At 34.3% G+C, this 22,443-nt stretch overlaps 3 protein-coding genes and 1 pseudogene across 5 annotated transcripts; 2 read left to right on the top strand and 2 right to left on the bottom strand.

The window, feature by feature from the left end:
• Positions 1 to 695: 695 nt before the first annotated feature.
• On the top strand, positions 696 to 4,002 carry LOC111021452 (Nse4, component of Smc5/6 DNA repair complex). The gene is made up of 7 exons (XM_088125669.1): positions 696 to 1,135; positions 1,232 to 1,309; positions 1,735 to 1,987; positions 2,095 to 2,188; positions 2,822 to 3,038; positions 3,129 to 3,220; positions 3,410 to 4,002. The coding sequence occupies exons 1-7, from the start codon at positions 910 to 912 to the stop codon at positions 3,674 to 3,676; spliced, it is 1,227 nt and encodes a 408-aa protein (XP_087981795.1). The 5' UTR covers positions 696 to 909; the 3' UTR covers positions 3,677 to 4,002.
• A 155-nt stretch (positions 4,003 to 4,157) lies between these two features.
• Positions 4,158 to 8,610, bottom strand: LOC111021451 (enoyl-[acyl-carrier-protein] reductase [NADH], chloroplastic). 2 transcript variants are annotated; one of them, XM_022298424.2, is made up of 13 exons: positions 8,292 to 8,610; positions 7,550 to 7,853; positions 6,884 to 6,993; positions 6,729 to 6,784; positions 6,565 to 6,649; positions 6,443 to 6,490; positions 5,491 to 5,565; positions 5,304 to 5,415; positions 5,140 to 5,191; positions 5,007 to 5,058; positions 4,871 to 4,928; positions 4,626 to 4,724; positions 4,158 to 4,540 (listed from the first exon to the last, which is right to left on the bottom strand). In XM_022298424.2, the coding sequence occupies exons 2-13, from the start codon at positions 7,830 to 7,832 to the stop codon at positions 4,407 to 4,409; spliced, it is 1,164 nt and encodes a 387-aa protein (XP_022154116.1). In that variant the 5' UTR covers positions 7,833 to 7,853; positions 8,292 to 8,610; the 3' UTR covers positions 4,158 to 4,406. The 2 variants fall into 2 exon arrangements, with proteins under 2 accessions (XP_022154116.1, XP_022154117.1); XM_022298425.2 differs by lacking the exon at positions 8,292 to 8,610 and adding an exon at positions 8,005 to 8,265.
• Positions 8,611 to 13,186: 4,576 nt separating this feature from the next.
• On the bottom strand, positions 13,187 to 15,053 carry LOC111021444 (AP2/ERF and B3 domain-containing transcription factor At1g50680 pseudogene; annotated as a pseudogene).
• On the top strand, positions 14,631 to 21,110 carry LOC111021446 (Major facilitator superfamily protein). Of its 2 annotated transcripts, none has more exons than XM_088126063.1 (6): positions 14,631 to 15,216; positions 17,566 to 17,612; positions 17,740 to 18,175; positions 18,341 to 18,558; positions 18,873 to 19,432; positions 20,021 to 21,110. In XM_088126063.1, exons 2-6 carry the CDS (start codon positions 17,574 to 17,576, stop codon positions 20,898 to 20,900), a joined length of 2,133 nt encoding a protein of 710 aa, XP_087982189.1. In that variant the 5' UTR covers positions 14,631 to 15,216; positions 17,566 to 17,573; the 3' UTR covers positions 20,901 to 21,110. The 2 variants fall into 2 exon arrangements, with proteins under 2 accessions (XP_087982189.1, XP_022154110.2); XM_022298418.2 differs by lacking the exon at positions 14,631 to 15,216 and adding an exon at positions 17,081 to 17,464.
• The last annotated feature ends 1,333 nt before the right edge of the window (positions 21,111 to 22,443 follow it).

Below are 22,443 nucleotides of genomic sequence, written 5' to 3'. Positions count from 1 at the left end.
GGCATCTCTCTTGCACTAGACTTGCAAAATGCATAAATCTTTAAGCTGAATAATTATTTTAAGGAGGTGGTTTCACCGCACATTCGAATGAATTTAAACATCTCACCTGATCGTATGGCAAAAGCAATAATTTCCTCTCATGCATATGTGTTATGGCCATCTTTCTTTACCTTTCCTTCGTGGTTCAATTTATCCACATATTTATCTGGTGTCATGATAGCCCAAGTGACTTTTCATACTTGATGAAGTTTTGACTCTGTTTTCAACTCCATTTTAAAAGGTTTAAATATTATTTTGATTTTTATACTTTCGACTTTTGTTTATTTTCATTAATATCTTATTTATTTTGATTAAAAATTTAGTACCATGTTTTCCTCACAAATTTTTTTAAAATGTAGCAATAAATTTGTATCGAAAGATTTATATTGTGAAATTTGTGCTAAAATTAATCAAAGTAAAAAAACAATAGACTAAAATAAATATACATCTCGACATTTAGAAATGTATTTCAAAAAAAAAAACATCATTTAAAAAATGGCTTTATATGGTTCTTAATTTATAAATATGTCGTTTTATCTTTTTTTTTTTTCCCCTTTTTATGGGAATCTGTCGTTTTATCTTATATTGCAATTAATTGGTAAAAAAAAAAAAAAGCAAATAGGGCGTAAATTGGGAAGAAGCGGGAAAGAAACCTCCACAGTCAAAAACGCCAAATTCCAGTAGCCGAAGAGGCCCGCTCTTTTTTTTTTTCGTCTTCCTTTTTTCTCTCTCTCCAGATTGAACAAAATTGTCAATTTCTATCGCCAAATTCCCAAGCAACCCTCTGATTTCCTCAGGATCTCGATTCTTCACCGTGACTTCAAACTTTAAACCCTAATTCTGGATTAGGGTTTCCATTGAGCGAGCACGATGAGGCCTGTCAAACGCGAACCCGCTGCCACCAACCGTGGTGCCCAGAGTAGAGTCGCCGCCGCCGATGCTGCGAGTTTCAGGGATGTTCACCGGGAGAGAGTTGCTATGGAGCGAGATAACTCCGGCGAGGACAACTCCACTGAAGAAGAAGAGGGTCCGCAGGACTTGACGAAGCGGCGGGTGCTGCGGTCTCGGTACCTCGCGGTCATTCATGAGATTAGTGGTTTGTTTGAGTTCTACATTTCGAGTTATGAGATTTAATTTTGATTTGTTTGTTTGTGTGTTTAATCGGGGTTTTTTGGGTTTCTTGGCTTTGAAGAAAGGAGAGAAGATTTGTCGAAGGATTTGGATAAGTTTAATGTAATCATCAATGAGGTGGAAAAGTTGCACGAGCAAGGTAATTTTCTGTCGTCTCTTTTCTTGTTGTTTGAATATAATTTTTCATGTATGGTGTTCTTCAATTTCTTTAATTTTTTCATCAAAAAGAAACTAAAACTAAATCGTCCATCTTCCCCCCCCCCCCCCCCCCCCCCCCCCCCATTCTTACATTCTTATAAGTTCATATGTCAATTGAACTATGAAACAATACCCGTCCACTTTTTCATCGACTTTTGGAAAAAAGGCAGATTTCAGCTCTCATAGTCTAATATTTTGTTATTTCTTATCTTAAAAAAGATCGAATGGACCGCTTGTTTGACTTATAACATCATCGGCTTACTTTTCAATCTAAGTGATTTCACAATGTTAAAGAGTTGTTCTTTTTTTTTCCCCTTTTAATATTGTTACTCATTTGAAATTGTGGCGTTTCCATTTGGGTTTCAGTTCAGAAGCCAAGGGAACAGGTTGCAGATGCAGAAGCTTTGCAAGATATTGCAAACTCCCTCGTGACATCTATAAGGTCGCAGTCAAATGAAGGTGTTACTCCATCGGATTTTGTTAGTTGTCTGCTCAGAGAGTTTGCCCAGATTGGCAATGGAGTAACTTCTGAAGAAAATGATATGGTTTCTGTCAGTTGGAAAGATATTGGGCGTGGTGTTTCATCTATTTTCATGAATGGCCATGGATGCTGCACCATGTGAGATTCATGGATTCCTTTTTCTCACTAACCTGATGCTAAAGTGTCTTCAATGGATGTTTTGGGTCAATTATGTAACTTTCTTTGTCTTGTGTTTTTTTTTCAAGGCTTGGACCTATGAGCACTCAGTTGAAACAGCGAAAGACTAATAATATTTCCAGGAAACGTTCCAAGCCTACTGAAAGTTCGAGACCTGCAGAGGTTAGGCCGTAAAGATTTGGATATTGAAAGACCAGTTTGATAACAATTTTGTTTTTTTGTTTCTTGTTTCTAAAAATTAAGTTTAGAAACACTATTTCTTCTTATGTGTTTGTTTGCTTTGTTATCTACATTTTAGTAACATTTTCAAAATCTAAGTTAAACTTGGAAAAAAAAATTTGTTTTTGTTTTTGAATATTTGCTAAGGATTCAAATATGTTTTTAAGGTAAAAAACATAATAAAAAATAAACATAATTTTTTAAAACAGAAAACTAAAAAGTTTTAAAAAACTAAAAATGGAATAGATATCAAACAAGACCTAAATATTTTAGGATTGAGTCATCTCTCACTCTGTTCTAAGCTTTGTTAACTTGTTGGTTGAACCTATACAAGGTGTTTGCTATAAATCATTGAACTTGCTAGTGTTAAAGCTGGATCTTACAGAATTTGCTTGGAGTCACTCTTCAAGGCTTGCTTGGCTACTGCTGTGGATATTCTTTACTCATGTCTATAACTTTGTTCTATTTGCTTAAGTGGTTTGAATTAGATTGCACTTTATTTTTGTTTCTTATGAACTTGATATTTTATCATCACACTGGTGCTAGCATGTTCATAATTTTAATTCATAACTGCAGGTTGAAGAAAATGGATCTGAAAAAAAAACTGATACAGACAAGAACATGAGCATAATGTTTGTAGCTTTGAGGAGGAATAAAAGGGTTAAACTTGAACATTTGATATTGAATAGAAGGTCTTTTGCACAGACAGTAGAAAACTTGTTTGCTCTATCATTTCTCGTTAAGGATGGTCGGGCTGAGATAACTATCGATAAAAATGGCTCTCATTTTGTGTGTGAGTAAACATCTACAAAACTTTCTATACTTTTGTTCGAATGCATTGTGTTATTTGCATTATCCTTACATTTTCTTTCAAAATTTTCAGCACCAAAGAATGCCCCTGCCCACAGTTCCATTATGTCACATGAAGTTAGTTACAGTCATTTTGTATTCAGATTCGATTTCAAAGACTGGAAGGTACAAAAAACTTTTAACTTGGCACTTTGCAGTATCATGTAACAGAGTTTAAATATTACTAAAAATATTATGCCCTCTTGATTAATGTATACAAAATTGGCTAGAAGCTTATAGTATATGTCATGTTGTATACTCTTTTAGATCTTTGGCTTCAATTGAGGAACACATACTTGTGATATTTATTTGCAGCTAATGGCGAGCAAGGTACCAGTTGGAGAGGAGTTGATGCCTCACAGGGACTTTCTGAACTCAGCACCGCCACCGCAAGCAGAAGCATCAGCAGGCGATGATTCTGAAGCAGTGGGCTTACCCACTACTCCAATCCGGAAGCTGTCGAGAAATCGAGGTTTAGTCGTGCAATCTGTGGTTGAAGATTCTCCTGACAATGACACTCATTCAGGACCAACTGCAATTTTGAGGTGTAAGAGGAAGCTCAGTCAAGGTTTGGTAAATTAGAACTTGGAAAACTCACCAGATGTGAAGAATGCTTCTTTCCTCTCATTGTTCTGTTGGTTGTATATTTATCGGCTGCATTGTAAATAGGTCATTACTGATTAGGTTCTCAGAGAACGATAATTTGGCAATTTGAGTTTTCTAACAGGGTTTTGTTAAAGGATGTTTGGGGAGTAGCTGTGAGAGTGCCTGGGTAGCTTAGATCAAGCTCCAATTATTTTGTAAAGGTCCTTTTTTGTTCCCCTAAAACTACCATATAAAAGTAAAGTGCCTCATTAGGGCCAGGGGCGATTATTATATTTATATATATATTTGTAATTCTGCAATAATCTAAATATGTCGACTTTGCCAACTCGAATATTGCTCAATAGTTTAAAGTACTTATAATGGTATAATCCTTTACCGATAATCTGATTATAAGCATGTTAGCCCCATTCAATATATACTTTGAAGCAACATCCTTACGTTTTGAGGACTTTGTGAATACATCTTAAATGGACCCAGTTAATTGGATGATGACATGGTTTTAGAAATCATAGAGAACTGACAAATCTATCAAAGTAGAAAAAGAAAACCTCTTGCCAAAATTAGGGCCAGGAGCTTAATGAAATGAAGTTCATGCAAACTATGGAGCAAGAACAAGAAGAGATACAAAGACTTGGCACCAGGGTCAGCAGCAGCAGTTTCTTCTCTTGTATTGACTTTATCAGCTAGCTATGGTGTCTGTGGGTTATCAAAGTCCCTCGAATATTGGGCTATCGACTGCCACGCCCATGGCGTTCAAACCGTTGTCCACATAGATAACAGAGCCAGTTATGGCAGAAGCTAGAGGTGATGCCAAGAAGGCAGCTGCATTCCCCACCTCCTCTGTTGAACCAGTTTTGGAGATCAAGATTTGGTAAAAACAACGTTAGAATAAAATGAATGATGCAGAAGAGAAAGAAGAAACTACCTGCAGATAATTCTTTCTGCAGAGGTGCATTTGCTAGTGAGTAGTCTATCATCATATCAATGAATCCGATTGCTTTTGCTGCACGGCTTCTTAGTGGACCTGAGGATTGAGAGCTTAGATTCTTAACTCTAAAGATAAACTGCAGTTTCCCTAATTGACTCATTGAAGCTGATAAGAAACTCTCAATATTGACTTAGTGGCCTTGAAGATGTCAAATTCGAACAAAAAAATGATAGTTAAATTACCAGCAGAGATGGTGTTGACTCTGATTTTATTTTTTCTACCTGCCTCGAAAGCAAGCACCTGATATGACAGAAATTAAGAATGCCATCAGGAAAAGTAAAAGGAAGAGGAGAAATAAAGCAAAGTACAGCATCTCACTCGTGTATCACTCTCCAGTGCAGCTTTTGCTGAACTCATACCTCCACCATATCTGATCATTTACAAATTACAATTCAAGTTGTCACCTCATGAGAAGGGAGATGTAGAGCAACAACGTGTTAAATACACATACCCCGGAATGATCCTTTCAGAAGCAATGTACGTAAGAGAGATCGAAGAACCGCCTTTAATATCAGGAATCAAAATTTAGCACAAGACATGCCCTTCCAGCCAAAAGCTTCCATAGTTCATGAAAGGAAAAAAGACAAGCAATGAAGAATGGACTAGAGAACATGCCTGGATTCATTATTGGAATGAAATGCTTAAGAAGAGAAATGTAGGAGTAACTTGAAGCAGATAAAGCCGCTAGGTAACCTTTCCTGGATGTCTCTAAGAGAGGTTTACTCACCTGTTGAAAATGAAATCTTTTATTATGAAGATACCAAATGGTGGTATAGTTAAGTGAATTAAAGAAATTGCATACCTCTGGCCCATTTGCAAGTGAGTGCACAAGGATGTCAATGGTCCCAAAATCCTTCTTCACTGATTCTGCTACTTCCTGAAGAGTCAAGAAAAAAAAGGAAAAAAAAAAAAACTCACTAGGTAGGATATATTTAGTCTTATTTATTATTATTATTATTTTAATAAATGTGGGGGCGGGGGATCGAACTCACAACCTCTTCGTTGGAGATATATGCTAATTAACGCTGAGCTATGCTCGCCTTGGCATATATTTAGTCTTATTAGTCCTCCTCGCATCCGTTAAAGTGATTATTAATATTAGGTGGGGAGGAAAAAAACGTTACATTATTTTGGCTATAGAATCTCCCAACTCTAATACTATCCAATACTACTATTAAATCGAAAAGCCTAAATTGAGAAAACTTTGAGAACTGAACTCAATTGTACAAAGTGAAAATTAGGGGTCTGTTTGGTTACGTTTTCATTTTCAATTTTTGATAAACATAAACGATAGGTAACTATTTTGTTTCACGTTTTTCATTTTTAAAAAATAATTTCAAAATTGTGTAGAAAATTTAGAAACAACACAATCAAGTTTCTTGTTATTGTATCCAGTTTTTTTTCCCTCTTCAAAATAAAAAGTATTATTTTATCATTTTTGACTTATAAAATACATAATATATATGACATACAAATTTTTAAATTTTAATGTTCATTTAAAGCTTTTATTTTTTTAATTTAAAATTTTAGAGAACAAGAAATAAGAAATGGTTAACAAATTTTCTCAAAAAAAGAAAAAGAAAAAAAAATGAAATGGCTAACAAACATGTTCTTGTTTATTTTTTCAATAAAAAAACAAGAAATAAGAAACAGAAAAAGAATGCTACCAAACGGTCCCTAAAGTGCCCCGTACATATATTAAATAGAAGTGGTTACTTTGAAAGAATGATACTTGTGCAAGGGAAGTTCAGTACCTGAACTGTCCAATTAGTGGAACCTGCATACCGCTTATTTGTTTTTATCTGCAAGAAATGAAATCAACTCATGCACGGGTTCTTTTGGAATGTTAAAAAACAACACCAATTCTCTGGCTTACATCTTCAGGAACATCCTCAGGATTGTCAAAAACTGCATCAAGAGGATACATTTTGGTGATCTCCATTAAAGATCCGTCTGGCAATCTGAAACATCAAATTCTCAGTAGCAGAAGAAACTACAATCAAGTTCTACTCAGGATTTAATATGGTCATGACATCTTACATTCGAGATTCATCGAACTTTCCACGTCGCAAGCTGGATTCAAAGATGTTTAAAGCCTAGATAAGATTACTCCAAACTCTTAATGACCAATCTTACAAAAACAGATAAAACATCTTCAAATATAAAGATAAAAATTTCTCTGAGATTATACTTACAGGCACCCACGTACCGACAATGATTTCAGCCCCGGCAGCAGCAAGGGACTTTGCTATTGCCCAACCATAGCCATTGTCATCAGCTACACCAGCAATAAATGCCCGCTTACCTTAACAGATATCCTAATTTTAGCAAAAATTGCTGATCTTTAATCTTCAAACAAAATATCAGCCACTTATGTTAAGAAGTTATTTAGAGAATTAAACTAATCAGCATCAGAAGTAGAAGGTTATGAACTCAAATTCCTATATGTTCATCTTCTTAGTTTCGGAAGGAATTGTTCAGGAGTAAGGTCTCTTTAGTGAAGTAAAAATTTGAGCCCTCATGTAAGGAGAATTCTAAGAAATAACTTCAATAATTGAATTGGTGGTATTTTAACAATCTAAACAAGAATGTTACTGAAGTTTTACATTGATGTATGCAATCAAGTATAGCATAAATGATGACACGACATGATTTATTAAAAGCAATCAAGCAAGAAGAAAATATAAAACAGAGAGATCCCCCAATCTGTTTTTTCAAAATAAGAGGAACTGTTAAGAGTAAAAATACATTAATGTGTAAAAGAAATCTACAAACCTAAAGTCAAACTAAGAAACATGTGCATATTGACGGAACAAAATTTGAGCCAATAAAAGGAGGAACTTTAAAACTGAAGGGATAACCTTTTAAATCAATCGGCAGCCCAAAGACTGGTTTGTCTTCACTAGATCCAGACACGGCTCTAGTTGAAATCTTTTCAAATTTTGTAGAAGATAGAGTGGTGGAATTCAGCTGAAAGTGTTCCAAAGAGGATATATTGTGGACACTTCTAAGTGTAGCCCATGGTATTGCCTTTGAATTGCCACCAAGAACTGGTGGAAAAACAACCTTGACACTTCTTGGAGTGGAGAATTTGCAAGTTCTCAGTGTAGTAATCTGAATATTGGTGGCTGCTGTTGTCGACATATTTCAGAATCAATTGTTTTGCTGCGAAGATTAGCAATCTATAAATAAAAAATCCATAACTCCAAAACTCGGCCAATTAAGCTGAAAATGTAAGCCTAGAAACTATTCACTCTCATCACACGGACATATTTACAAACATCTAAAGAACAAAAAGTAACTCTTAAGCACTCACTTCGGTAACCGACCAATGTACGAAAAATTCATCAGGACAAATGATTTCAGATTCCGAGAACATCGAAGAACATGCAGGATTCAAGAGATTCAAATCCTTAGGCGCAGTGAGATTACGGCACATATATACACATTTTCCAGGAATATCAGAGAAAAAATAGCAGAAACGATCGAATAACATGCAGGATTCAAGAGATTTAACTCCGTAGGCGCAATGAATGAGATAACGACATAATTTACACATTTTCCAGGAAGATCAGGGAGAAATAACAGCAGAAGAATTTTTACATTGGTCGCGACGGAGGGCGGCAATGGAGATCACAACATGATCAATCGGCAGTTTGTTGATTGGGTTTTGAAGAGTGATCAAGGGAAGTAATATAGTGAAAACTAGAGAGCGTGTGGATGAAAGCGAAGAATTAATGGGTTTGTAGAGGTTGAGAGGAAGCTTCGAAAATGTCGAAAAGGGTCGTTGAGACACAGCGGATTACGAGAGAGAGAGAGAGAGAATTGATGAAGCAGTTGGGTTACAGTTGGAGAGAAGAGCCATGTTGGTAATGGTAGCTCAGCTGCTTTCACAAAAAAATTTTTGGCCATTGGAGAAGAAAGAGTTTTTGTTTTTTTGTTCTTTTTTGCCTTCTCTCTTTTTCTACTTCACATGATTACGGATTTCGAATCATCGACCTTTGAGATAGTAGTACATTCTTGCTCGGTGGTACATTTTCTAACGTAACTTCCCTCTTGAATTCCTACATGGTCCTAGTCTAGAGCATATAGACAAATATATATTTTTTTAATTTTGTATAATTTCTGAGTGATCCACCTGTCTATATGCTAAATCTTAATGAAGGAAGTTTTTTCCATTTTTTATCAACTAATTTTTCCTTAATACAACGTATAATCGAAAGTGGGGATCCGAACTCATGATATTTAGATTAGAGATTTAAGTTGAGGATTACTTTCAACCTAAACTAATTGAACTATGTTCACATTTGCATTACTTAAAATTTAAGTAATTAGTAGGATCCATTTAGCTATTAAATACAATATAAATATATTAATACAAAAAAATTTAGTACTATTGATGAATGAGTATTTCCTAGCCCTCCATCATGTTTTCGACAATTTTTCATTTTTCTAAAAAATATATAGCTGTCAATTTTTTTTTTCTATTGGCCACTTTATACCGATCAGTGTGCATGTAAGTATTGTTCATTTATATGGAAAATTTTGTTCCACATTACTTGCCTATTCATCGGCTAGTAAAAGCTCATACTCATGGTCATGGCGTATTTTTATGGGTCAATTTCTATAACATTTATAAATTAAGTATATCACTAAAATAGTTTAGTCAATAAAAATAAAATATACCACATTAAAAAGCATTATAGTTCTTTTATTTCTGTTTGTTTATATTCTAGTATGGTCCCATGACTTTGAAGATATCTATTTTAGCTTTCGAAGTTTTACATTCGGTATATTTTGGTCCCTTCACGTTCAAAGTGACTATTTTGTGGTTCATGAACTTTTAATAAAAGTAACTATCTTAGACAGTTAGACCTCACCGTTTTTTACTTTCAACGACGAATACTGTGGATTTAAGTATATATATCAATATGTTGGATTTGACACATATTTGAGCCACATAAGTTGGTTCAAACGAACATTAAAGGGACTAGAGGGAGAGGGTAGGTATTTGGGAAATTGACACATATGACCTAAAAAGTTTCAGGTTTTGTCCAAATGATCTAACATCAGAAATTTTACTTTTTTTGATTTAAGAGAAGTTTGTCTATACCTTAGAACCTGTGAAAAGACGAGATTGTCCCTAATTTATATGAAAAAGTTCAAATTTTTGGATATCAAAGTAACGATAAAACTCGACCTAGATTGCAGCCAACTCGATCGAGTTTTTAAATGATTTTGACCAACCCCAATTATTATCACCAACTTTTCATTATTTTAAAGGAGGTTAGTTTGTTATTTGTTTTGAGTATCAGTTGCATTTTTTAAGTTGAAAGAGATTCTAAACTAGACCGATAGCATAAATTTTAACTTTTTACTTCAGTTTTGTTAAATGTCGGGTGATTTGCATATCAAACTCGACGGAGTCGCTTAAACCCAGTCGAGTTTTATAAATCCCAACCGAGACATTTTTTCGAAGTCCGTTACATATGAAACTCGAGGGAGTTCTTAAACTCGAGGGAGTTGCTTAGGAACCCAGTCGAGTTTTGTAAATTTTCAAAATTCTAGTCGAGATTTTGTATAACTAGTCGAGAAATTTTTCCGAATTCAATTAACTATCTGTTTTTTGTTTACTCTCATTGCAGAATGTGTCGCCTATTTGTAATCTACGATGGTAAATGAGGTACGAACTGTTTATGAAGGTGGTGTTATGGGAGGTTTAGACGTCGACGAAATGATAACATATGACGACCTAGTAAATGCATTGTACACGCTTAGAGAATTGATCCTAATTAATTCAATATTGTTATAGAATGCATATATAAATTTCAAATCCAAATTGAATCCTAATTTGAAATCCCCTAAATTAAATTGAACCCTAGACTGAAATCCCGTGGAAACTTCCTCGAGTTTTGGCACCTATTTTTTGCCAACAAACTTAAAGAACTCGAGAGGGATTCAATGAAAAACTCGACTGGGATTCAAAGAAAAACCCAGATTTTAGTTCACAAATCCAAAAACTACTTTTTTTTTTTTTTTACAAATGTAACACAAACACTCAGAAACAACCGAAAACAACAACTCGTTTAATACCCCACATAAAATCGCCATAAAAAATGTGAGATACTACCTCTGTCATTGCCAAAAAACCCAAGATTCGTGGGAAAAAAATGTTGAAACGTGTGAGATACTAACCTTTTAGTATGCGCTTTAGATTTTAGACGAGTTTCACACGGACAAATGATGAAGTATGGAACAAGAAAAAAACTTGATGGAAAACTCGACGAAGAAAAAAGGAAGAAGGAAAGACGAAAGTAGAGAGAAGACGAAAGTGGAAATGAAAGAAGAGGGACGACGAAAGGGAGGAAGAGCAACGGTTAATTCTAAAATGAGGGGTAAGTTTGTCATTTTACATTATTTGATTTATATTAAAATAATAAATTGGGTTGAAAAAGTGAAATTTTTAATTTTGGATCATTGTGGCAAATTGAAAACTTAATTAGGTTAGATATGTCGATTTCCCCTAATATTGAGTGAAAACCAACAACAACCATAATGACAATTTTTTTTATATAAAAAGTTTAATAAATATTCAATCATTCTAAAAAAAAATCCTCATATTTATTCGAAAAATATATTGATAAAATATTTTCGTTTATTTTTTTTTTATTGTTTATTGTTTCTTATTTTCATTTTTTTTTACCAACATAAACGTTTTTCTTGTTTCTCATTCTTAAATGAAGTTAATTTTTGGAATCAATAAAATTAGGTTTTTTGTTTCTATTTTTTTCCCTTCAAAACACAGATTATAAAAAGCAGTATTTTATCATTTTATTTTAAAAATAAACCTAAGTTAAAAGACTTGTCTTTCAATATTAGGGAACATCTTTATTTCTTAAAGAATGAAACACAAGAATGAAATACATGATTATTTTGTGGAGCACAAAAAATAGTACATTTAGACTTAAAACATAAGAATCTTCAAAATTATGGAATGAATAAATGGAAAAACTGGTTATCACTATGACCTATATCCGATTAAATGGTCCAAATTACTACCACAAAAATAGTAAAATAGAGTACATCATATGGCAAAAAATAAAGCCTAATAAATAGCAAAAAGTAAATATGACATAAAAATTTTGAAGGGTTAATTTGAATAATTAAATTTGATATAAAATTTACTTTTTAATACAAAATTTTAGAGAATAAGAGACTAGAAATAGTTAATAAATATGTTTTCGTTTCCTCTTCGATAATAATAATAAATAATAAAAAACAAAAAATAATTACCAACTTAACGTAGTCCTATTTTCCTTGATTGAAAAAAAAAAAACAAGAAAACAAGAAAAGGGAAATAAAAAATAAGAAACAAAAATCAGAAACTTTTCCACATAAGCGGATAAAAATCTACATTAAATCCCACGACATAGAAAATGAATAAATCAATTTTTTTAATACAATATTTCAAATTACTATTAATGGATAAAATACATGGTAGTGTACAAATATTAATAAGTTATATAGTCTTAAAAGTTTTCACAATCAAAGAATAATCAAAGAATTATCAGGGTATATAATCTAGATTATGTTTTTTTTAACAGATTCATTCCATCAAAATAAAATGGATTAAGTGAATATATCTTTGACAGACTTTTTTTCAAAAAAAAAAAATTATTATGTCAGTGAAAATTCTCAAAACAATATTTTTTTATGTTTTAAATGTTTTCAAATTCTGAATTTGAAAATTTTAAAAACCAAAATTAGATAAATATATTATACCATGCTATAAATTATTTTCGTTCTTATTAAAACTAAAAAAATACAAAACATAATTATATTATGAAATATATAATTATGCAAAAATTTATAATATACATGTTAATAAATCAATTAATATTATGATAGATTTAACTAAATATTTAGTTAGTAAATATCATTAGTTTATAAATATATTACTAAAATATCTTGAATAACGTTTTAAACTAATTTTTAAATTAATCGGAATGAGAATGTTATTGTTTTTATGTTGTTTAGCAGAAATTTGATGGAGTCGAAATCAGAATTTCTTTGATTTGTTTACTTGACAATTTATTTAATACTAATGAATAATGAATAATTAAACAAAATTCATCGATTAAAATATTTTTTTTATTAAAACAACCCTCATTTTACATAAAGTATGAGTCAATCATTAAGTTTTATTTCTAATATTTAATAATAATGAGTTATATTTTAAAAATTTTATTGATATTAATTAATAATAATAAAGTAAAATTAAATATTAAATATTAAATACAAATTTATAATATTTTATAATAAAATCACATCCACTAATAAGAGTGGTATAAATTTTTTATCAGAAAAAAGTTAATTATTAATAGTGTAAATAAAAAATAAATAATAAAAATATAAAACAATTAATTAAAAAAGTCATGGATCTTGTTAATACATGAGAGAAAAAAGTAATTGCAATAAATACGTAATAAAAAATTAAGAATGATATTGATGAAGGCCTATAAGAGAAATAAGATTATCAAATTTGAGTCCCACCACTTGACTTCATTCCTATAATTTGGTAAACGTCATCATGGAAAAGTTCATTCCAACATGACCTTAATTAATGTGCAATATTATGTTTGCATTATTTACTATTCTTCTCTCAAACGAAGCACTACCAAGTCTCCCTCAAATAATTATCCATTAATCAACTCTTAGGCACTTGGAGGGTATGCTCTATCCAATTAGAATCATTTTCTCTAAAGCACATTGCATGTCTTAATAGAGCTTAACGACAAATCACGGTATAGGATAATTGATGGTGACCATCTTAAACAATCTTCCATTCAAGTGATGATCTGTCAAGCCTCTCTTCAACAATCTTGTTATCGAAGCATGTTACCACGAATTTACAAATCCCATTGCTGAGATTTGCTGATGACTTTCTATTTAACATATGAGAATCCTTCCACAATTCATAATGATTATGCTTCTCAAACTGATCACCAATTTTTTTAATTCAGCACCAGGAGAGCATCACTATAATATCAATTGTCACGTCCGGACAACATACTTTTCCTTATTTCCATAAGGATATAATGATATTGTCCACTGCATGTCTAATCCCGACTTTACTTTTTAGTTTCACCGAAAAGATGCAGTACTCATGAACTTCCCTCCCATTAACTTTATCTCTACCATTTCTAACCATTTGCATCCCCACGTATTTTCCACCTATGATCTACATCCTTAAAACCCTAATTTGAAGTAGCAATTCAATTTTATTCAATCAATATGAACTCCAAATAGCCTAATTCGCTTTTCCCCAATTTTTTCCTCATTAGGGTTCATCACTCCACTGTTTAAAATCTCCTCCACCTCCTTCTTCTTCTTCCCACAGTCCTTCTCCCGATTAAGCCCTAATCCACTCTGCAATTTCTCATTCTTGTCCGCTAAGCAACTACTCTCGCTCTCACGATCCTCTGATTTCTTGTAGATCACGTCTATGAAGTTCAGTGTTACGCTTCCGCCATTTTCGTCTGATCCTCCGCCGCAGCTCTCGTATGTGTAGAACGTGATGATGTCGTTCGCCTTCAGCTTCTTCTCCTTCACGAATCGATTCCAGCCTCTGGTGAACACGAAGCTCTGGCTGCTCCTCCAGTAGCAGTATCGGAACTTCCATGTCTTCATCGCCGTGTCGTAGAACACGATTTCGATGTCGTCGCCGTTTTCGTCTGCGCTCTCGCTGATGTACGGGAAGTGTTTCACAGCGTATTTTTTAGGGATGACGAGCCGATTGAGCTTCCCGACGTCGCTCGGCGTTAATTCCTTCTGGAACAGATGGCTGCAGGAGAAATGGCCGTCGCCGTCGCCATTCTCGAAGCCGCTTCGCGGATTCTGGAAATCCGAGTCGTGAATTTGAGATTTCGTTCTCAAATAGGCGGAGAATTTCGAGGAATACGATCCGTCTTTGATCATGCTCAACACGGCGTCGGTGGAAAAATTGATTTGAAAATTCGGCTCCTCGATTGACCGGCGAGTCCAGGGGAAATTCCGGTGGGAATCTCTGGTGCGGAGCTTGATAGCGGCGCTGTCGTAAGCCATGGCGGCGTCTCTCTCCGATTTGAAGGTACCGAGCCAGATCCTCTGGTGATTGGCGTAGATCTGCGCGCCCCAGCGCCCGTTATGCTGCGGCACAACGCCTTTGAATTTGCCGACGGCGGCGAGAACGTTAAGATCGTGGACCAACCGGGGGCGCTTGGCGGCGGGCAGGGCGCAATCGGAGAAATTGGAATCCGAGGCTTCGTCGGCCGGCTGGTGAGTCTTGACATGGGAGAGCAAGCTGGAAGAAGCTTCGTCTTCCATGGCGGATGTGGGGAAATGGGGAGGAGAAATGGGATTAAAGAGGAAGAAGAAGACATTGTCGAAGAAGTTGGGGAATGGAGAGAATTTCTGTTGAAAGAAGGATTTTTTGAAAGGTGGAGAGTTTTCAGAAACTGAACTGCATTTGGTTGCTTTGAACAAACTGGTGAGTAATTAATTTAACCAAAACCATGAAAGACAACACTAGTTTTCAAAAGCAAATAAGTTGAGAAAGCAACACATTTCTTTTTTCTTTTAATCTTAAATTTGTAGTTGCACCCATATTTAATCTTAATTTAGTATGTTATTTACTGTAAACTAATTGAATTAGCTGTGTCGTCTGTTAATTAACTAGCTATGAAAAATCCAAATGAAGTGTATTTTGTTTGGATAAAATAATACTTAGTTGCTCCGCCACTATACACCTTCTATCCTTAATTCTATTCTCTGCTTGTCAAAAATTTAATTACAGTCATATATCAACGTCTAAATTATTATTATTTTTTATAACAATATTTGAATACTTACCTGAACGAAAGCATATTCAAGTTTTTTAGTTTTATGAAAAATAGAAAATTATCTCTGGTAATATATTTCTCGGTCGAAATTTAATAGTGGTTAGCACACATCTTTGTACTTTTTTAAAAAAATAGGAAAGATATATCTTTTTTGGCATTTCCCTCCCTTGATATGCAAACTGAAATTTCACTCTATGGTTATAAATTCTAATTTTTGTATCTTCAAACTTTGTCATTTTTTAAAATAATTGGTTAAATTACAAGTTTACTTAAATAAAAAAAAAAACTCATATCATCTGTCAACAAAAGTTATTTTAATTTAGCTTTAAAATGTGTTTAATAGAACCACACATTTTAATAATATATCTAATAGGGTTTTAGACTTTAAAAGGCATCTATATAGTCATTTTTTTAAAAGTTTTGGAATTTATAAATTCTTTGATTAAAGTTGAATAAACATTCATCATTGATGTACATTTATTCCTCCTAATGAAATCAAAGACCAAAGAGTAAGACAAAACAGAGTATAGCTCAGCGGTAATTAACATATACCATTTACATCTATTTTACCTAACTAATTAAATCTTATATATAGTCTTTTTTTAGTACAAAATCCTATATATAGTCTTGATTGGTGTGGAAAACACATAAAAATTACTAATTCTTAAGGTAGATTACTAATTCCTAATATAGATGTATGAGATTTAAACCCATTTCGTCTTAATTAACCTAGGCCCTTTGGACGAATGAGCCACCACGAGTGGTTAATTTAGATCTTACCTTTTTGCCACCCCAATAAATCAAGAGTTGTTTATCAAAAGTTCATCAATATATTGGACTAACTCGAGTTAACCTAACCTTAAAATTGACTACCCAAACTCTTAAGGAATAGTCTCGACAAAGCCTTAGACTATAGGTTAAACATTTATCAAACACCAAGAAAGTTAAGTCTTTTATCCAAGTCATGAACTTAGTTGGTCAAATCAAATTAACTAAGTCTTTTTATTAATCAAATCCGATTTTGAATTGACTCTTTAGAGACATAACTTATTATTAAGAGACCCACCCGAATAAATTAAAGATTCAAATAATTAAATTCAAACCAAAATATTTTTCTTAATCAAAACAATTATTGAAAATTTTAATGTCTTAAGCGGATGAATATGAAATTCATTATAGAATATAGCTTTTAATACCAAACCTTTGTAATCAATTTACATTCAAATTAAATTTCCCATTTTTAAGATTCTGTTTTCCAAAAACTATTTAAATTAATTTAAGATATTCTATTATTATTATTATTATAATATAATTTATTTTTATCCTTTATTTTCCAATAGTTAAAAAGAAATAAAAAGAAACCAAGTCAAATGGTGCTTTTTGGAGATTTCTCAGCCAATCAGTTCCTCAATTGAATCCTATTACTTAGGATCTCATCAACAACCATTTCAACATATAAATATTTAATCTCTCTCTCAACAATTCTCACTTTATTCTCTTTCTTATCTCTCCAAAATCACTTTCTAACCCTAAAAAAGGGCAGCTCCCACCATTGTTAGAGCTTAATTTTTCATGTTCTAACATTCATATAGCAGATGTTCAACAGAAGTGTTGTAAGGCAAATTTCTTCTTGACCGAATCGAATCGAATCGAGTTGGCTTTATCAGTGTGACATAAACGATCATTCTTTTACCATAAATGACAAAAGGTTTTGATGGTTCTTCTCGTATTTGGCCAAATCGACGGTTGATTTCTCGATCTGGATTATTACCTCTCGTTCGTGTCGATACTCGATCCTCGCCTTCACCGGAATCTCTCGTTACCATTCCTGAACAAGTCACTCTTGCCCTAATCAAGTTTCGTAAAAAGATCAAAATCTTGAGTTTTAACATTAGGGTGAGTTTGATAGAATTTTTAGTTCCAACATCGCATAATAAAATTGATTCACTTTTTAGATTTTTTAAGTTCTTTTAAAGTGATTTTTGAATGATTTGCAGAACTTGAAATGGATTCTGTCGATTCTGGGACAGAGGTTGCGGTGAAGGTTAGAAAAATTTACAAGACTTGAAATTTATTGATTAATTTACCAAACTTATTTTTTTAATCTAATTTTGGAGTTGTTTTTTTTTTCTCTTTTTAATTTGATCTGATTATTATTTATTTATTTTTAGATTGCTGCAGGAACTGGCTTGAAAGATGCTGAAGTAACAACCTTGGAAGAAGCAGAAGCAGAAGCAGAAGCTGTTAATGAAAACAGCAAAAACGAGGAGCAAAAAACACTTCAAAATGAGGAAAATGAGGAACCGAAAGCACTTCATAATGTAGAAAATGAGGAGCTGAAAGCACTTCATAACGAGGAAAATGAGGAGCCGAAAGCACTTCATAATGAGGAAAATGAGAAGCCGAAAGCACTTCATAATGAGGAAAATGAGGAGCCACAAGCACTTCATAACGAGGAAAATGAGGAGCCACAAGCAGTTGAAAACGAGGAAAATGAGGAGCCACAAGCAGTTCAAAACGAGGAGCAAAAACCACTTTCAAAATTTAAGGAACGACCCACAGTTGCAAAGAACAGAGGAGGATGGAAAAGTGCAAGTCTGTTATTAGGTACTGCCAAATAAATTACTTTTTTTTTTCTTTCTAATCAGCCGAGAAATTTTAGAGAGAGAAACGATTTTGTTTTTGTTTTGTTTTAAGAAACTATTATTATCCAATCAGGAATTGATTAATAACCCTCTTCTCTTTCTTAACATATATTAATTTTGTGGACAGTGAACCAAGCCCTAGCAACCCTAGCTTTCTTTGGAGTTGCAGTGAACTTAGTTCTGTTCTTAACCCGAGTTCTTGAGCAAGAGAGTGCCACCGCCGCCAATGGCGTTAGCATGTGGACTGGCACTGTCTACCTCTGCTCCCTCATCGGCGCCTTCCTCAGCGATTCTTATTGGGGCCGCTACGTCACCTGCGCCATCTTTCTACTCATTTTCGTACTTGTCAGTAACCTCCATGTTGCATTACATCTCGTTTCAATCGTTTTAGTTTTCTTTTTAGGGTAATGTGGCACAGTTATAAATTATAATTATAATATAGTTGGGAAAAAATATTTGACAACATATCGGTGAAAAGAAACACTAAAATTACTCATCTATGAAGTGGATTTCTCTACTTGTAGGTAAGTATTTGTTGCATGTTTTGATAATGATTTCGAAGGTTAATAAAGAAAGAATCAATGAATGTGGCTGCTACAATTGACAAAGTTTTATTCGATCTAGAATTGACTAATAACTCTCTTTTCGTTCATGTCTAGGGTTTGGGTCTACTCTCCTTTACCTCTGCTCTTTTCCTCCTTAAACCAGATGGCTGCGGCAACGACACCCTCAAGTGCATGCCGACGTCCTCCATCGGCATAAACATCTTCTACTTCTCGATCTACCTCATTGCCTTCGGGTACGGTGGCCACCAGCCAACGATCGCCACGTTCGGGTCTGACCAGTTCGATGAGTCGAACCCCAAGGGAGTAAAGGCGAAAGCAGACTTCTTTTGCTACTTCTACTTCGCCCTCAATGCTGGCTCGCTCTTCTCCAACACCATCCTCGTCTACTTCGAGGATACGGGAAAATGGACGCTAGGGTTTCTAGTGTCGCTGTCCTCAGCTGTTCTGGCGCTAATTTTATACTTGCTTGGGACCAACAGATACCGGTACATGAAAACGTGCGGGAATCCTCTACCGCGGGTGGCGCAAGTCTTCACGGCGGCGATTAAGAAGTGGAAGGTGGCTCCGGCGAGTGGCGATGGGCTTTATGAAGTTGAGGGGCCGCAATCTGCCATTAAAGGGAGTCGGAAGATCCTCCATAGCAGCAGCTGTCGGTACATACCCCTAATTTAATTTCAACTACTAATTTAAATCGTGTTTAATGAATAGTAAAAAAATTAGTTTTTAAAATCTTTATTTTCATTTTTTACACATTTTGAACTAAGATGAGGTATTTTACCTTATGAAAAATTTCCTCCAAAACTATAAAAATAATACCTTTTTAATTTTTTGGAACCAAGCATAGTTTAATAATTTTTAGAAAAAAAATAATAATCAAAAGGTTAAATACTAATTTTTAGGAAAAAAAAAATAATAAAAAAGGTTAAATCCTATCTTGGTCTCTTTAATTTCAATGTTGATCTGTTTTGATGCTTGTATTTATAAAACCTATATTTTAATCTTTAAATTTTTTGAAAACGCTCCTATCGATAATCCATGTACTTCTAATAAGTGATAAAATTTCTTGAGAATAGAGTGATAAACTGACGTATTTGTATTAAATATAGAATAGAATTTGGTTTTTTTTTTTTTTAAATAGAGACTAAAAAACGAACCAATTTCAAAATTACAAATGTTTTGAAAATATAAGAATTAAATTTTCCAATTCCTTCAATTCTTGGTCGTAAATGGGCGTGGAACAGGTTTCTGGACAAGGCGGCGACGATTACAGAGGAAGACATTGAAGGATCGAAGGATCCATGGAGTTTGTGCACAGTAACGCAGGTCGAAGAAGCCAAATGCCTCATCAGAATGCTCCCGATTTGGTTCTGCACAATCATGTACTCCGTCGTCTTCGCCCAAATGGCCTCTCTCTTCGTCGAACAGGGCGACGTCATGAACACCGCCGTCGCCGGCGGCCGCTTCCACCTCCCCGCCGCCAGCATGTCCGCCTTCGACATCTGTAGCGTCCTCGTCTGCACCGGCCTCTACCGCCAGATCCTCGTCCCCCTCGCCGGCCGCCTCAGCGGAAACCCTAAGGGCCTCACCGAGCTACAGAGGATGGGGGTCGGCCTCGTAATCGCGATGCTCGCGATGCTGGCCGCCGCCGCGACGGAGATCCAGCGCCTCAAGCACGTGATTCCGGGGGAGAAGCGGAGTTCGCTCAGCGTGTTCTGGCAGATCCCGCAGTATGTTCTGGTCGGATGCTCTGAGGTTTTCATGTACGTCGGCCAATTGGAGTTCTTCAGCACGCAATCGCCCGATGGAATCAAGAGTTTGGGAAGTTCGCTGTGTATGGCGTCGATTTCGCTAGGGAATTACGGGAGTAGCTTGCTGGTGAATATGGTGATGGCGATTACGGCCAAAGGGGGAAACCCTGGCTGGATTCCGGCAGATCTGAATTCCGGCCATATGGACCGATTTTACTTCCTGATTGCGGCGCTCACGGCGATTGATTTTCTCATCTATGTGTATCGGGCCAGGTGGTACAAGTGTATCCAGATCGACATCGCGGTGCCGGCTCCGGCGCCGCCGGCGGAGGAGCGGAACGAGGATGAAGATGATGTGCTCAACAGAGTGTGAGCATTAATGAGGGGTTTTTTTTTTAATTTAATTTATAGTGCAAGTAATTATTTTTTTCGGGTTGGTTGTGTTTGTAATTGTGTGGGAAGTTCTTGGCAGGGAATAGGGATCGGTTTTGTTGATTAGATTATGAAATTTAGGGTAATAATGTTAGATTATTTATTATGAGAACAAATAAATGACAAAATGTGTAGCTGTGTTAGCCTGTCATTGATTTAATGTTTCGGTCTTACTTTTGTTGAAATCAGCCTAGGCATCTACTTTAAAGGTCAAATCCCGCCTCATGGTTGAGTTCAAAAATTATATATATAACTAAATTTAAAAAAAAAATATCCTACAATTACCTTGTCAACTAAACATCGTAGGTCAGGTGATTGGTTAACATGTTAAGAGTGAGACCCAAAGTGGGGGAGCCTAGTTTGAAACTGGCTAGGGGACGTAGATACTGCCAACCCATTACTAACTATTAAGTATAGAGCGTTGGTCACTTTTCAAAGCTCTCTTACTAAGAAGATGGAGTCCACCCTCGATGTAGTAACTAAATTATGCGCAAAACCACTTCATATTAAGCCAGTCGGAATATAAGGCTGAATCATCTCGTCCCAAATCCTATTGTTTCATTCTAAGTAATTTGTGAGTATTTTTTAAAGTAATAAATGATAAAGTAGCCATCAATGATATTGATTTTCCCCCTATCGTCGGACTCCTCAACCATATAGATTAGATACTATATATTCCATAGTATTCTTTCTTAGTTTGTTGTTATGTAGATTTTTTGTTTATTTGTTTATTTTTTCTTTTTGCAGTGTTATATTTTGTAAAACAAACTCTCTAAAGTACATCTATTCATTTATTGATCTCTTATTTTTATTTTAGTACAATAGGTAGGAAGAAATTTTTTGATCGGAGATAAATATTTAAACCAGTTGAGCACTACTATTTAAGTTGGCCAAACGAATAGATGTACTGCTAAGGTACCTAAACTAGCTTAGCATTTTTTTAAGCGTTCATTTTGGTCCATATATTTTTGAAATGTTCATTTTTTATTCCAACTTTTGTTTATTTTAGTTTATGTATATTTGAAACATTTAGTTTGGTCTCAATACCTTAAAATTGCGACTATTTCATTTTTATTTTTTCTCATTTATTTCCATCAAAATTTTAGCATAACACTTCGCTTATTAAAATTCTTGAAATGTAACTATAAATTTGAAATTATGCACGTGGAGACCAAAATGATATGTTTTAAAAAATACAAATACAAAAATGAACATTTTTAAAATACGTCGACTAAAATAATAAAAATTGGAGCATTCAGAACAAAAATAGACATTTTAAAAATTCATGGATTAAAATAAACAAAACCAAAATCCATCCACTCAAATAGAATTTAAATCTAAATTTTATAATCATAAGTTGGTGTAAGAAATGGTAACAAGTACAACTAGGGGGGGAAAAAAAAGATAAGCATTAAATGCAAACAGCAGAACTCTCGTGCACAGCACGTGACTCACATCCATACTTAAAACTCTAGACTCAGATT

Source organism: Momordica charantia, assembly GCF_013281855.1.
Source record: "Momordica charantia cultivar OHB3-1 chromosome 6 unlocalized genomic scaffold, Mcharantia_2.0 BLBB01000006.1, whole genome shotgun sequence".
Classification (NCBI taxonomy): domain Eukaryota; kingdom Viridiplantae; phylum Streptophyta; class Magnoliopsida; order Cucurbitales; family Cucurbitaceae; genus Momordica; species Momordica charantia.
This window is presented reverse-complemented; position numbering and strand designations above follow the sequence as displayed.

What these genes read in the sequence shown, in the direction of transcription:
- LOC111021452 (XM_088125669.1), top strand. Translation starts at nt 910, where the DNA reads ATGAGGCCTGTCAAACGCGAACCCGCTGCCACCAACCGTGGTGCCCAG. An exon ending in GGTCATTCATGAGATTAGTG is followed by an intron (nt 1,136 to 1,231) that starts GTTTGTTTGAGT and finishes TTGGCTTTGAAG; the next exon opens with AAAGGAGAGAAGATTTGTCG. An exon ending in GGCCATGGATGCTGCACCAT is followed by an intron (nt 1,988 to 2,094) that starts GTGAGATTCATG and finishes TTTTTTTTCAAG; the next exon opens with GCTTGGACCTATGAGCACTC.
- LOC111021451 (XM_022298424.2), bottom strand. Translation starts at nt 7,832, where the DNA reads ATGTCGACAACAGCAGCCACCAATATTCAGATTACTACACTGAGAACT. An exon ending in GCTGCCGATTGATTTAAAAG is followed by an intron (nt 6,994 to 7,549) that starts GTTATCCCTTCA and finishes ATATCTGTTAAG; the next exon opens with GTAAGCGGGCATTTATTGCT. An exon ending in TCTGAAAGGATCATTCCGGG is followed by an intron (nt 5,059 to 5,139) that starts GTATGTGTATTT and finishes GTAAATGATCAG; the next exon opens with ATATGGTGGAGGTATGAGTT.
- LOC111021446 (XM_088126063.1), top strand. Translation starts at nt 17,574, where the DNA reads ATGGATTCTGTCGATTCTGGGACAGAGGTTGCGGTGAAG. An exon ending in AAGTGCAAGTCTGTTATTAG is followed by an intron (nt 18,176 to 18,340) that starts GTACTGCCAAAT and finishes TTTTGTGGACAG; the next exon opens with TGAACCAAGCCCTAGCAACC. An exon ending in CTCCATAGCAGCAGCTGTCG is followed by an intron (nt 19,433 to 20,020) that starts GTACATACCCCT and finishes GGCGTGGAACAG; the next exon opens with GTTTCTGGACAAGGCGGCGA.